This window comes from Peromyscus maniculatus, chromosome 4 (genome assembly GCF_049852395.1).
Source record: "Peromyscus maniculatus bairdii isolate BWxNUB_F1_BW_parent chromosome 4, HU_Pman_BW_mat_3.1, whole genome shotgun sequence".
Classification (NCBI taxonomy): domain Eukaryota; kingdom Metazoa; phylum Chordata; class Mammalia; order Rodentia; family Cricetidae; genus Peromyscus; species Peromyscus maniculatus.
Window position 1 is genome coordinate 142,860,501 of NC_134855.1, and position 13,940 is coordinate 142,874,440.

A 13,940-nucleotide genomic window follows, 5' to 3' on the forward strand; every position below is an offset into this window, starting at 1 on the left:
GTTATTTGTTTAGCTTTTCTTGTGCTTACACGTAGCATCCAGATGCCTGCTTCAGCACTGTATAGGATATCTCTAAAAAACAGGACCATCTAGGCCATACTTTCTAGAAATTCTGGTGTAGTTCATAGTCCATATGTTAGCCGGGCGGTGGTGGCGCACGCCTTTAATCCCAGCACTCGGGAGGCAGAGGCAGGCGGATCTCTGTGAGTTCGAGGCCAGCCTGGGCTACCAAGTGAGTTCCAGGAAAGGCGCAAAGCTACGCAGAGAAACCCTGTCTCGAAAAAACCAAAAAAAAAAAAAAAACATAGTCCATATGTTCTGAATGATGCACAAAGGTACACTCCAGATGAGAACCACCCTTAGCTACGGGCCATCCTTGCTGGGTATGTCAAGAGTTGTGTGAAGGGCAGAAAGCATGGTGGCGGCTCCTGAAGTGAGTCCTGTAAATTCCAGACCCCACCCGATTCTCTGTGTCATCCCACCTGACATAATTCTGTGACCCAATGGCACTGACATGTTGGCCTTCTCACCTAAAGTGGCATAGTTCCAAAACCCAAGAAAATCTCACCTCTTTGATTAAATCCTGATGATAGGTACTCAATTTAGAGCCCTGGAGCCCTGTATTAACCACCTCCTGCTACGGGACCTCTATCTGGAGGTCAGAAATCTGGCATGATGTATCTGGGTTCTTAGATTCTCACCAAGCTGAGAGTGTGGTGCCGGTCAGGGCTGCTGTTCCCCCCTGGGACTGTGGGTCCTCTTCTCAGACCACTTGTAATATAATCATTTCCTTACAGTTTCAGGGCCGGGGCTCTCACTTCTCTAGTCTGCTCCGAAAGGCCACCCTCACCTCCTGCTGCATGGCCCTCTGCTGCCGAGGTCAAAGCTGCTGAGTGAACATGTTGAAGTAGCTCTAACTTCTCTGCCAGCCAGAAAATCCTGCTTTGAAGAGACCCTGTTGGTTGGGTGTGGCCAGTTGGGTTACCTCTGTGTCTTAAGGTTAAATGATTTAGGACTTGGATTGCACCTACAAAGCCCCCGCCCCCCCCCCCCCCCCCCCCGCAATAGCATGCCTAGATTAGTGCTTGATCCCAAAACAAGAGGACAGGGGTATTGAGGCACAACTTTAGAATTCTGGACATCATAAACCATGAAGCCATAAGTCATGCCATGCACCTAAAAGGGAGGAAGCAACCTCATAACTACTCAGATTTGACCCAGTGAGTGTATCATGGGCAATATTCACTAAATTCCTATGAGCAGACTCTAAGTTAGGGATCAGCATTCTCATCTTATAGACAGAAATGTAGGACTCAGACAACGAAAAGTATTTTTCAAATATTATTTGTCTGGTTAATGTTGGCACCAAGCTGGCAAGACCAGATCTGTCTGATGATGATACTTCCTTCCCCTACCCCACACACAATTTCTTTCTCTCTTAGAGCTAACTAACTTAGAAAGCCCTGAAACTGAACGCAGACTGGTCCTGAGTTCACACAAGATGCCAAGGACCAAAGTCAGGACTCCTGGTTCTTCTTTCCATTATGTGTCCTCTACTCCTTATCAATCTCCCCTGCAGACTGTGAAGCTGGGGGTGGGGGACTTTAACTATTAAAGTCATCAGGTCACAAGGCAATAACTAGTTTGTTTAAGACAGACACCTTTCTCTGTCTCCACCTAGTTACGTGTATTGGAATCCAAGGTGGCTTTCCTTCAGTTACCTGAGCACAAACTCCTGATTCAGCTCCATAAAAAGGAACCAAGTGTGGAGAGAGACAGATGTGGCCCCTAAGTATAAGCAAGGGAAGAACTGAGAGTCGGGGACAGATGAAAAGGGCTGAGATCTTCACAGCTCGCCTTTGCATGGAGGAAAGGAGCTGAAATGCTCAAGGGTGTGAGCGTGGATGATTCTTTCTTGCAGACAAAGTGGGAGAATGCCCCAAGAGAAGTATGGAATGCAGAGATGGAGTTCTAACCTCGTGCAAAACAGACTTCAACTGTGAGGCGCATCTCAAGTGTTGTCCGTCTGCCTGTGGGAAGATGTGCATAGATCCTTATGAAGGTACTGACATCCAGGTGGGAGGCAGAGTGCTTTTTGAGGTTTCCCACTTCTTGCTGTGTCCAGAACCAGCCAAACAATCCTCTTAGAGAGCAGGACCATCTAAGTGTTTATGCCTTTCTCATTCTGTAATTTAACTTTCTGCATTTAAGTCCAAGTCATGAGTTCAGGTGTAGTGGACACCAAGTAGTTAATACTGATGCTAGACTTCTTTTGTATGACATTCAATCATTCACCAATAACCAGTGCCTTTTCTATGTCCACTATGTGTGAAAGCCATTGTTTGTAATCAAACTTCATTCTAATTATTGTTTGATAAATGAAGCATCCATTAACCCAGGTGCTTGAATCATTTTAGACCCTTTGGCCTTTAAAAGGGCTTCCTAGAAACCCCAACATACAGACACCAAGCATTTAATAGAGATTCCTTCCTTCCTTAATTTTATGAATATCTAATTAATATATTAAGATAAGGGCCAGGCATAGTAGTGCTCACCTTTAATTCTAGCACTTAGGAGGCAAAGGCAGGTGGGTCTCTTTGAATTCTACAACACCCTAGTCTACATAGAGAGACTCTGTCTCAAAAAGGCAAAATGATAGATAGATAGATAGATAGATAGATAGATAGATAGATAGATAGATAGATAGATAGGGCTTTTCATACCCCAAAATTGAAATTACACAGGGGACATGAAAAGAGACACGGAAGCAGGACTTGGGTAGGTGAAGAGACCAGTGTACCTGCTGTATGGAAGTGTTTAAGAACCCAAGCTTGCCGAGCGGCGGTGGCGCACGCCTTTAATCCCAGCACTCGGGAGTCAGAACCAGGAGGATCTCTGTGAGTTCGAGGCCAGCCTGGTCTACAGAGCAAGATTCAGGACAGGCACCAAAGCTACACAGAGAAACCCTGTCCAAAAAACAAACAAACAAAAACATAAAACCCCAACAAAATACCAAGCTCTCTGTTAACTCAAAGCCATATGAGATCAACTTTTTCTTCTTCCTGCCTGAGACTACCACTTATGCACTTGTTGAACAAGTTGGGTTCATTGCTCGTGACTGTCACAGAGAATGCTCATCATAGACAGCCATGAGGCATCTATCTCAGTAAAGGTCTGTTTGAGTCTATTAGAGGCTTTGGGCATGGGTTGGGTAATTCAGAGAGAGCTAGAGAAGTGAGGTTAGCCTTAAATTTGATAGTGTCCAAAAATAGGTTAATTCTGTGGCTGAACATCTACGGCTCTTATCTCTAAACGGTGGTTCTTATCTCTAAAGAGGGCATTTAGAATGAGGATAACCCGCCCTCTCAAAGCTCAAGGTATTCGGGAAGAAAGATCTGCTGCGGAGTGGCTTTGCATGCTGTTTGCAAGGTGCTCCACAAGAAATCCGCGATGCTCAAAGGAGCTGCTCAGCATCAAGCCTTTGCTGTGGAGCTGGGACTAGAACATGTCTTTTTAGAAGATTTGCTTATGTTTTGTGTGTGGTTGTCTTGCCTGCACACACGTATAGGTACCACGTCTTCCTGGTGCCTGTCGAGGTCAGAAGAGGGTGTCAGATCCCCTGGACCTGGAGTGATGAACAGTTGTGAGTCACCACGTGGGTGCTTGGAATCAAGTCTATGTCTTTTAAAAAGAAAATCCGGGGGTCTGGAGAGATGGCTCAGCAGCTGAAGCCCTTGTTGCTCAATTCCAGGAGCTCTGGCTCCCTCTGCTGGCCGCCGAGGGTACTGCACACAGGGTACATCTACATAACTGAAAGCAGAACACTCACACACATAAAATAAGGGGGCTGAGAATTAAAAGAAAAATGGCTCCATCTGTCTATTTTTGTTTTATTGGGAAGGCTGCCTGCCATGGCATCTTTGTGGAAGTTAGCAGACAACTTGAAGGAGTTGGTTCCTTCCTTCCTGGAGATCCAACTCAGGTCATCAGGGTTGGTGAGGAATGTCGTAACTCAGTGAGCCATCTCCTCCTTCCATCTATGTCTTTTTCACTGGCTTGTTCTTGAACAGAACAGTAAGGCTACAGATGAGGAGGAAGGCTCGTGGGTGCAGCCTGAGCCCCTCTTTTCATGCCCATGCCTTACACGGCTGCTTTGCGTCCTCACCTCAGAGCCCTGCATGTTACCCTCAGACACAGGAGACTGCCAGGACAACCTGACTCGCTGGTACTTTGACTCTGAGAAGTACTTTTGCAGACCCTTCACATACAGTGGCTGTCGTGGGAATGCCAACAACTTCCTCAGCAAGACAGACTGCAAGAATGCCTGCACTTTGCTTGGTAAGACCCATGTCCCTAGTAGCCCGAGGTCCTTGCTTAACTACTAACGTTATACCTGTATAGTTACAGCCTCACTTGAGGCTGAGCTGCCTTGGATCCAAACCCTAGCTCTATCACTTGCTGGTTGAGAAGCTGTTGGCCAGGGGCTTGCCTTCATGATTTTTGGCTGGGAATATAAAATGGGGAAGTTAACAGTATTTACCTAATGGAGTTGTCGTGACTAGAAACCAAGACAACGTAAGAATTGTGAGGCTGGGAAATGAGGGAAAGCAAGCAGATAGGGGCTTCTGGAAGTCAGGTCATGTCTTGAAGTGTTCCTGTGGGCTGCCCCCTCTCCCCATTCACGTTGCCATGCCTACACGAGGAAGTCCTGGGGTCAGAGCATGGCAAGGAGAAGGCACGGCCCTTCCTGTTCCAAGCCACCTCTCATTCAGAAAAGGTGACTCTCCAAACAGTCCATCTTGATGTCTTCCTTCTACCTAGTCTTCTGTTGTCTACAGGTAAACACCTAAACTCCTTGAACTTACTTCCAAAGCTCTCTAGCTTCCAAGTAACCCTGATTAATCCAGGAGTCTAGCCCCTCCCTCTCTTTTGGACAGTTGGGTACCTGCCTCGGACTTTCTCTTCCCAAAGGTGGGTTTTTATACCACTCTCTTGAACACACTGATTCTCCTTGGCCTTTTTTTTTTTTTTACTCAGGGGCTTAATCCTATTCTTCCAGCTCTTGATTTTATACTCCAGCTACCCATGATTTCTCTATTCTTGAAGTCTCCACTAATCCCCCAAAATGAGACAATACACAAAACATGCTCATAAACGTTGGTCTGTGGAACCTGAAGCCTGGGTCTAACTCTTTGGAGGGAGATGTTTCTCATCATATTAACCTGTTGAGCATCATCATGAGGAATCACCTTAGGAGGAAGCATAGATAGGTCCATTCCAAAACCCCAGGGAATAATAGACCTGGGAGAGCATGGTGAAGGTAAAGCCTACAGATTCCTTCTTCAGTACAATGATCAGTGCCAATAACATTGGGAGCCAATGTGCTATGGGGCTTATGCATCAAATAATGTGGATTAGGATATTACTTTCCTCTGTCTGCTGCAAGTTTCTTTGCCTTCGTGATTCAGGAAGAGCAAACTGCTTGCTGAATTGTTGGCAGGATTCTGTGCCATCGAAGATATAAAAGGCTTGGCATGTATAGAAACTGTGGATCTTCAATATGCGTGTGTCAGCCTTGGAATAGATTTGATCAACTTATTGGCACTGTATTTCTACCTCAAGTTTTGTGAGGCAGGTTGACAAATATTCTATCATCAACACTTTGTTTTTCCTTGTTTGTTCGAACTCTGTAATCCCAGTACTTATGAGGTAGAGGCAGGAGGATTAAGAGTTCAAGGCTGGCCTTGGCTACACAGTGAGTTCAAGACCAGCCTGGGGCTACACGTGACTTTGTCTCAAAACACTAAAACTGAAACAAAAGCAAGAACAACTTTTTTTTTTTAATTTCAAATCTGAATCTGACCTGAGAAAAAGAAAGAAAAGAAAGAAGGAAGGAAGGAAGGAAGGAAGGAAGGAAGGAAAGAAGGAAGGAAGGAAGGAAGTCCTTTCATGCTACCCAGGGAGATATGCATGTTTTTTTCTCCCCGTTATAACTCAAAGGGCATCTTTCACACAATATCTGGAGCCCTTGACAGCCTGACAATGAGGAGAGAGGATGTTTTTACATTCATTGCTGCAGAAACTCACAATGTACCACAGGCAAAGTGACAGCATGTACATCACAAACCCGAAGACGACAGCTTGTGTGGATGTCACACAACTGCCTCTATTTCACACTGGGCCTACTGAGTGGCAGGACCGGGGCTTTAGTGCGAAGGCTTCCGACATGAAGCCCACTCTATGGCACGGTGAACCTTATGTTTTTGTTCCTCCTCAGCCTACTGGGCATGGTCAGGGCAAGCTGAACCAAGGTGCAGTCATATTACCCTGAGGAGGAGGAGAAGCTCTCTGCAGGTCAATGGGGTGCTGGGGTGCTGTAAACTCACCTCGGCTCTTGTTCCAGTGAAGAAAGGACAATGCCCACTCTTCCCTTTCCAAATGCGAATGGAGTGCCCGGCCGCCTGTAAGAACGACATGGATTGCCTGGAGAAGGAGAAGTGCTGTGAGTCCAAGTGTGGCTTCGTTTGTGCCAGGGCCTGGCTGGGTAAGAACTGGACAAGCCTCCCGGGGTCTACTGGGCATATGCCATGGTGTCATGATACCCTGTGAAGTGGGTGAGAAGGTAGTCTAGGGTGGCCTGGATCTCACTACAATAGAGTCAAGGCAACCTCAAACGTAACCATCCTCCTGCCTCAGCCTCCTGAGTACTACACCAGTACCTGGCTGGGAGGTGGAGAAGTCCCTTGAGCTTCAGATGTCTCTTGTCCTAATCGTTGTGGTATCTCAGGAGGCTTTCTTTAAAAAGCCCGATTGTATTCTCATGTTGACCTCCTGGCCTCTGGACCCGTGTAGTGTTTTTCCAGACCTCTTGTGAGTGCAATTATTCTGTTTTTCCTCAAAAAAAAAAAAACTTGCTTATTCTGAGTCTTCATCCTTTGGTGACTGCAAATTGATGGTCCAGTGGTAAGTGTGAGCATTTGTGCACAGGTGTACACACACACACACACACACACACACACACACACACACACACACACACACCACAAATCCTTTAGGTATATTCCCCCTAAAAACCTGCATCCTGTAGGACAGGAAAGATTGTAAACACTTTTGAAGTGGATGCCTGCCCCTGGCTTCTAAGTCTGGGGGTGCATTAAAGTCACTGGCAAGAGCCAGGAGGCTTTGACTGACTTCGACTGTTCCCCTGCCTTTCTGCAAGGCTTTGAGTGCTGCATAGTCCCCCATCCCCATTGTTCATAAGATAAAGGAGTTCTGAGACTCCCTCCACCTCTACTGCTCTGGGATCTGTAACTCAAGTCCACTCATTATACAGGGGAGGGGGAAATCTTATCTGTTTACTTAATTGCACAAGACCTTTTTTGATCTTGAAGTTATTAGTCTCAGAGAGTTGACACTCTGCCTTGTCCATTCTCCCCTTTTCTTCTTCTTCTTCTCCCTTCTTCTTCTCCTCCTCCTCCTCCTCCTCCTTCTTCTTCTTCTTCTTCTTCTTCTCCTTCTTCTTCTTCTTCTTCTTCTTCTTCTCCTTCTTCTTCTTCTTCTTCTTCTTCTTCTTCTTCTTCTTCTTCTTCTTCTCATTTTCTTCTCCCTTCTTCTTCTTCTTCTTCTTCTTCTTCTTCTTCTTCTTCTTCTTCTTCTTCTTCTTCTCATTTTCTTCTCCCTTCTTCTTCTTCTTCTTCTTCTCCCTTCTTCTTCTTCTCCCTTCTTCTTCTTCTTCTTCTTCTTCTTCTTCTTCTTCTTCTTCTTCTTCTTCTTCTTCTTCTTCTCCTTCTCATTTTCTTCTCCCTTCTTCTTCTTCTCCCTTCTTCTTCTTCTCCCTTCTTCTTCTTCTTCTTCTTCTTCTTCTTCTTCTTCTTCTTCTTCTTCTTCTTCTTCTTCTTCTCCTTCTCCTTCTCCTTCTCCTTCTCCTTCTCCTTCTCCTTCTCCTCCTCCTCCTCCTCCTCCTCCTCCTCCTCCTCCTCCTCCTTCTTTTGGTTTTTCGAGACAGGATTTCTCTGTGTAGTTTTGGAGCCTTTCCTGGACCTCTGTAGACCAGGTTGGCCTCAAACTCACAGAGCTCTCCTGTCTCTGCCTCCCGAGTGCTGGGATTAAAGGCGTGTGCCACCACCGCCCAGCCCTCTCTTCTTAACTGTAAAGGGGAGAAGTTTAGTTAGAATAAAACCTGGGTTGAGGGGACCTCATGTGCAAGCATGAGGACCTGAGTGTGGGTCCCCCAAACCCTTGTAAAAGCTGTGATCTGATGCTGCCAGGTGGAGACAGGGGCATCCCAGGAGCTCAGTGGCCAGCCAGTAGAACTGAAGTGAGAAGTTTCAGGTTCAGTGAGAGATTTTGTCTTTAAAAAAATGGTAGTGAATTGGTTGATTGAGGAAAGACATTTTAATGTCAACATCTGACCTCCACTCATACCTGCACAGGCAAGCACATCTGTGCACGCACACAACACACACACACACACACACACACACACACACACACACACACACACTCACAAGTAAGGAAAGAATAAAACATTATCTGGGTTTCCAAATTTGTGTCAGATTATTTCAAATATTTCAAAGTCAAGTGTCCTCTTTTACTTCACAAAGTCAAAACAGGCTTTTGCCCAAGTAAGCCCATGACGTGTTCGAAGATCGATAAGCCCAAGTGTTTAAAGGACAATGACTGTCCCCTGAATGAGAAGTGCTGCACACGCTGTGGACTGAAGTGCTTGGAACCCAAATTCTGAACGGTGAGTGGGACAAAGTACCATTGTCAGAATGATGAATTATGAGTAGCGTAATATAAAGCTGTTGCTTCTGTCTTGCCCAACTACCCTGACAAATGATGTTGTGTCAATTATGGCAATACTGATAGGTTTGCTGTGATTTAAATACATATATATTTAATTTAAGTTTTACTTTTATTTATGTGTGAGGATATGTGAGTGTATAGGGGTGTGTGTGTGTGTGTGTGTGTGTGTGTGTGTGTGTGTGTGTGTGCAGCAGAGGGCATCAGATTCCCTGGGTGCGAGCTGCCTGCTGTGGGTGGAGGGGACCAAACATGCTCTGCAAGCATCAGGACCTACACATGATCCCCAGAACCTATGTAAAATTTCTGGGTGTGGAAGAATGTTCTTATGATCCCAGAGCTGGGGAGACAGAGAAGGATCTATGGGGATCAGTGGGTGGCCTAATCATTGAGATCCAGGTCAATGAAAGACCCTGTCTCAAAAACAAGGCAGATGTACCTGAGGAACAAACACCCAAACTTTACATCTGGCCTCCATACATGTGTGCACACATGTACATAAGCACCAGCACACATAGCTGTACCTGCACACACATGTTCTTGCATGTACATTACCTGCACATATACATGCTCACAAGCACATATACATGAAATACACAACCATATCCTAGTTACCAGGAAAAAATACACACAAGAGCCTTCCAACTGGGCTTGATGGCACACACATCCTGACACTCAGAAGGCTGAGGCAGGAGGATTGATACAAGACTGGGCCAGCCTGGTGTGCATTGCAAGTTCCAGGCCATCTAGGAAGACTGAGAATCCAGGGAGACCTTGTTTCAAAACAAAACAAAACAGAAACCAGGCTGGGGAAAGATGGCTCAGTGTAAAGGTGCCTGATTCCAGGATGACCTGAGATTGATCCCTGGGACCCACAGGATGGAAGGAGAGAACCAACTCCTGATGGTTGTTTTCTGACCTCCACACACATAGAATGGGACACACACACACACAGTAAATAAATAAACAAATGTAATTAAAAATAGAAAACAAGTAAAATAGGATTTTTTCAAAGTTCTTATACAAAGTTATCTATCTATCATCTATCTATCTATCTATCTATCTATCTATCTATCTATCTATCGATCTATCTATATTTCACTCAATGCCATGTCTTAAAATCTAACCTATGCCCTTGCATGTAGAATAAACCCGAGGAAAATAAAGACCCTGAAACCTTTCTGGATTCTGCCAGCCTGTAGATACCCATGTAGTATGAAGACTCTGGTGCCTAGCGGCCCTTGTTTGGTCCAAGGAAGACAGGACAAATACTAAGCATGTGGACTTTGGGTCTAAAACACTCTGCTATGGTCTTTTCTTTCCATTTCACTTTCTGGAAGTAAAACATAAAAGAAGCAGGATCCAGAGGCAAGTAAAATGTGCCATAAGCTGGCCACTCCTTGTTTCTTCATTCACAGATGACAGAGTTTGAACTGGAAATGAACTCCTGTCCTGTGTTTCCTCTGCCATGATAAAACAGCATGACCAAAACCAAGTCAGGGAGGAACAGGTTTTTTCTACTAGAGTTCCACATCACAGTCCGTCATCAAAGAGAAGTCAGGGGCAGGAACTCAATGAAGAAACCTGGAGGCAGGAGCTGAAGCATTGGCCATGGCTGAGTGCTGCTTGCTGGCTTGATCAGCCTGCTTTCTTCTATATGCCCAGAAAACCTGCCCGGGGGTGGCATCACCCACAGTGGGCTGGGCCCTCCTACATCAACCACTAATTAAGAAATGCACTACAGCTTGCCTCCAGGCCCTCCTTATGGAGGCATTTTCTCAGTGAGAATCCCTCTCCCCAAATGGCTCTAGAATTGTCCAGCTGACATAAAACTAGCCAGTACACCCCCAAAGGCTGGTGTTTTGAATGCTTGTTCCCCACTTGGTGGCGCTGTCTTGGGAGACTGTGGAAGTAGGGTCCCTCAGGTTGGAGAATAGTCCAGCTTTTGGTTCTGGCCTTGATCTCTGCTTCCCGACCTGCCCAGTGAACAGTCTCTGTCACCCTGGCTGGCCACCACAGACTGACTCATTCCACCATGCTCCCTGTACTGATGGAAAGAAAGCCTCCACACGGTGAGCCAGAGCAAACCTCTCCACGCTGAGGCTTTCTGTCCGGCATTCGGTCACAACACTAACAACACTAATACAAGAAACATCACTTAAACAGAGTGTGGCTGCGTGCGCCTTTAGTCCAAGACTCAATCTCTATGAGTTCCAGGACAGCCTGGTCTACATAGCAAGATCCAGCCCAGCTGGAGATACATAGTGAGATCTTGTCTCAAAACACAAAACAAACAAAAGCCGAGAGAGGGGGACAGAGAGAAAATTTACTTAAAAGACTGAATTCCCTCTCTTTTTTTTTTCTTCAGATTTCTACTCTCAGCCTGGACAGCAACCAGGAAGAATTACTTCTTTAATGGATAAGAGAAACCCTTTCATCTTTTGAATCACCCTTGGCATGAGGTGCAGATGGTCATCCACACAGTTGGCACACAACTGTCTGGCAGCCACTTCTCTTGACGTTCCTTCGATTGTGGATGTGACATCTTAGGTTTTGTCACTGCCATGCAGGGTGTACCTGTCCAAGTGGCCCTGGGACTTTCCAACTCACTGGTCTTGCTGTGGAATGATCCTCTTGTACACTATAAAGATTTGTCACTCGAATTGGTTTAATAAAATGCTGATTGGCCAGTAGCCAGGCAGGAAGTATAGGTGGAACGGCCAAACTAAGAATGCTGGGAAGGAGAAGGGCAGAGTTGGAGTTGCCAGCCAGACACAGAGGAAGCAAGATGAGAATGTCGTACTGAGAACAGGTACCAAGCCATGTGGCTAAACATAAATAAAAACTATGTGTTAACTTAAGTGCAAGAGCTAGTTAGTAATAAGTCTGAGCTACTGGCCAACATTTACAATACTATAAGCCTCGGAGTGGTTATTTGGAAGCATCTGCAGGTGGGGCAGGACATAGAAAAGCTTCATTTATATATGGTGCCCACTGTCTGGTGTGGATTCACATAAGACCTGAGGAAGCTTTAAAAAGGTTCTGAATGCACAGAAACAGAGCCACACTGGGCTCCTAGTCTCACATCAGCAGCAGTGCAGAGACATGTCTCCTAACAGCTGCCTGAGAGATGGAGACCCTGCATTTTCTGGATGTTCTAACTCTCCTTACACTCCACTGTGGAGCCCGCTGCCTCCTGCACCCAAAGCCCCGAAGCTTCCTCGTGGATTCTGCCCCATATCACTGTCTGACACATGAACCTGATGCTTATCATGTCCTTGCTCCCATGCCACTGGGTCTGGCTTCCTGCTGCTCAGTTCTTCATCTTATAATCTGTCCGTTTTCTCTGCCTCTTCATTGTGAATTTCAATCTTGCATGTTTTCCTAAAATTGACCCGTTTTTCTGTATATTCCAAATATATTATTACTACATATTGTGGAGATCTATTGTGTATCTTAATAAAGCTTGCCTGAGGATCAGAGGACAAAGCCAGCCACTGGATTAGACATAGAGGTCAGGCAGAGATCTGTCAGCATGAGGCAGTGGTGGCACACACCTTTAATTCCACAAGTGACATTGCTGGGCAGAGAACAGTATATAAGGCATGAGGAGACAGAAACTAAGGTAGTTCAGCTGAGACCCTTTTGGGTGAGGACTCAGTCTAAGGAAACAGGACTGGCTGAGGAGTTGTCAATGTGAGGCTGGCTGTGGCTTGCTCTGCTTCTCTGACCTTTCAGCTTTCACTCATATATCTGGCTCTAGGTTTTTTATTATAAGATCATCTAAGATTCGAACAGCATCATATAAATTCACATCTTTAACTTTGGTTAATGTTTTGACTCATACAGTCATGCTTCCAACCACTCATCTGCCCACTACCCATTCCATCCTCTTTCTCACTTGGCCACCATCTACCCAGGTCCCCAAGCTCAACCTTTAATCATCTACCTATTATTTTCCTCCCCCCCAACTCTCTCATACATCAGCCTAGTTATTCATCAATTTTTACATCCACCCATTCTCAATCCTTTTATCAACCCACAAGCCAAACTTCCAAACAAATCATCTCCATCAGCAGTCCTACCCATCCTACTACTAACTATTATGTGTAGGACCTTAAATGTTTCCTACAAGCTAGCATGATGTAGGAAGCTTTGGTCACTTGACACTATTGGGAAACCTTAGGAGATGGGACTCTAGTCGGAGGAATAAGTCTACTGGAAGCATTCCCTGTAGGGACATACTCAGGCTATTGTTCCTTTCTTCCTGCTTCCCAGCTGCCATGAAAAGGAAGTGGGAGTGTAGGTCTACCACACATTCCCCACCATGATGGTCTGCCTCCAGACAGGTCCAAAAGAATGAGTCTAAACAACTATAAACTGAAACAGTCAACATAAAATGTTCTTTTTTAAAATAACAAATGTCTTATTTAGAATGTGTGTTTGTGCATGTGTGTGCACACATCCCACAGATACATGTGGAATCCAGAGGACAATATTCAAGAATCAGTTCTTTCTTTCTACCACGTGGGTCCTGGGGATCAATTTCATGTCATCAGGCCTAGCAGTAAGGACTTTTATTCACTGAGCCATCTCACAAACTCAAATTTCCCTTCTCTTAAGTTGAGTATGTTAACTATTTTGTCACAGCAACAAAAAGCTGACCAACCTTATATTCTGTTCAATCTACTTCACTGAACTTTTCATCCAACCAGCCATCCATAATCCATGCACTCAGGCATCCAAATACCCGAACATTTCTCTCACCTCTCTTTCTACTCATCCAACTATCTCCTCCCATCTATCACTCTATTAGACACCACCCACCCATATGTTGACTTCCATACCTACCTTGCCCTGCCTGTCTTTCTCAAACAGAAAAACATGCTGAGAGTTTATTCTGAACCTCCTCATGTTAAGGACCAGTTGCTGGACATTGACCTGGTTCATGAATCTCAGAACCTATTTGGGAGAACAGATGTGCAAGGTAGCAATTCTGTTAGGTGCACTAGGAATGATATAGGGGTCATCCATACAACAGGTCTGTCTGGCTGCTGTCTGTCATGTGAAACAAGTTCAGGACAACGACCTACACAATATGTGAACACCCCAGCCAAAGAAAGCAGAAACCCTTT

At 45.4% G+C, this 13,940-nt stretch overlaps 1 protein-coding gene and 1 long non-coding RNA gene across 3 annotated transcripts; one reads left to right on the forward strand and one right to left on the reverse strand.

The window, feature by feature from the left end:
• The first annotated feature begins 1,900 nt into the window (after positions 1-1,900).
• Wfdc8 (WAP four-disulfide core domain 8) lies at positions 1,901-11,718 on the forward strand. 2 transcript variants are annotated; one of them, XM_042277107.2, is made up of 5 exons: positions 1,901-2,062; positions 4,171-4,338; positions 6,404-6,544; positions 8,604-8,746; positions 11,174-11,718. In XM_042277107.2, the coding sequence occupies exons 1-4, from the start codon at positions 1,951-1,953 to the stop codon at positions 8,741-8,743; spliced, it is 561 nt and encodes a 186-aa protein (XP_042133041.2). In that variant the 5' UTR covers positions 1,901-1,950; the 3' UTR covers positions 8,744-8,746; positions 11,174-11,718. The 2 variants fall into 2 exon arrangements, with proteins under 2 accessions (XP_042133041.2, XP_076427293.1); XM_076571178.1 differs by lacking the exon at positions 1,901-2,062 and adding an exon at positions 3,181-3,377.
• LOC143273071 (uncharacterized) lies at positions 3,855-7,425 on the reverse strand. The gene is made up of 2 exons (XR_013050945.1): positions 6,387-7,425; positions 3,855-4,061 (listed from the first exon to the last, which is right to left on the reverse strand). It is a non-coding gene; the product is annotated as an uncharacterized LOC143273071 (long non-coding RNA).
• Positions 11,719-13,940: the final 2,222 nt, after the last annotated feature.

Bases quoted from the DNA above. Each gene is read 5' to 3' on its own strand.
- Wfdc8 (XM_042277107.2), top strand. From the start codon at position 1,951: ATGGAATGCAGAGATGGAGTTCTAACCTCGTGCAAAACAGACTTCAAC. The intron at 2,063-4,170 runs GTACTGACATCC...TCCTCACCTCAG, and splicing joins GTGCATAGATCCTTATGAAG to AGCCCTGCATGTTACCCTCA. The intron at 6,545-8,603 runs GTAAGAACTGGA...TACTTCACAAAG, and splicing joins TTGTGCCAGGGCCTGGCTGG to TCAAAACAGGCTTTTGCCCA.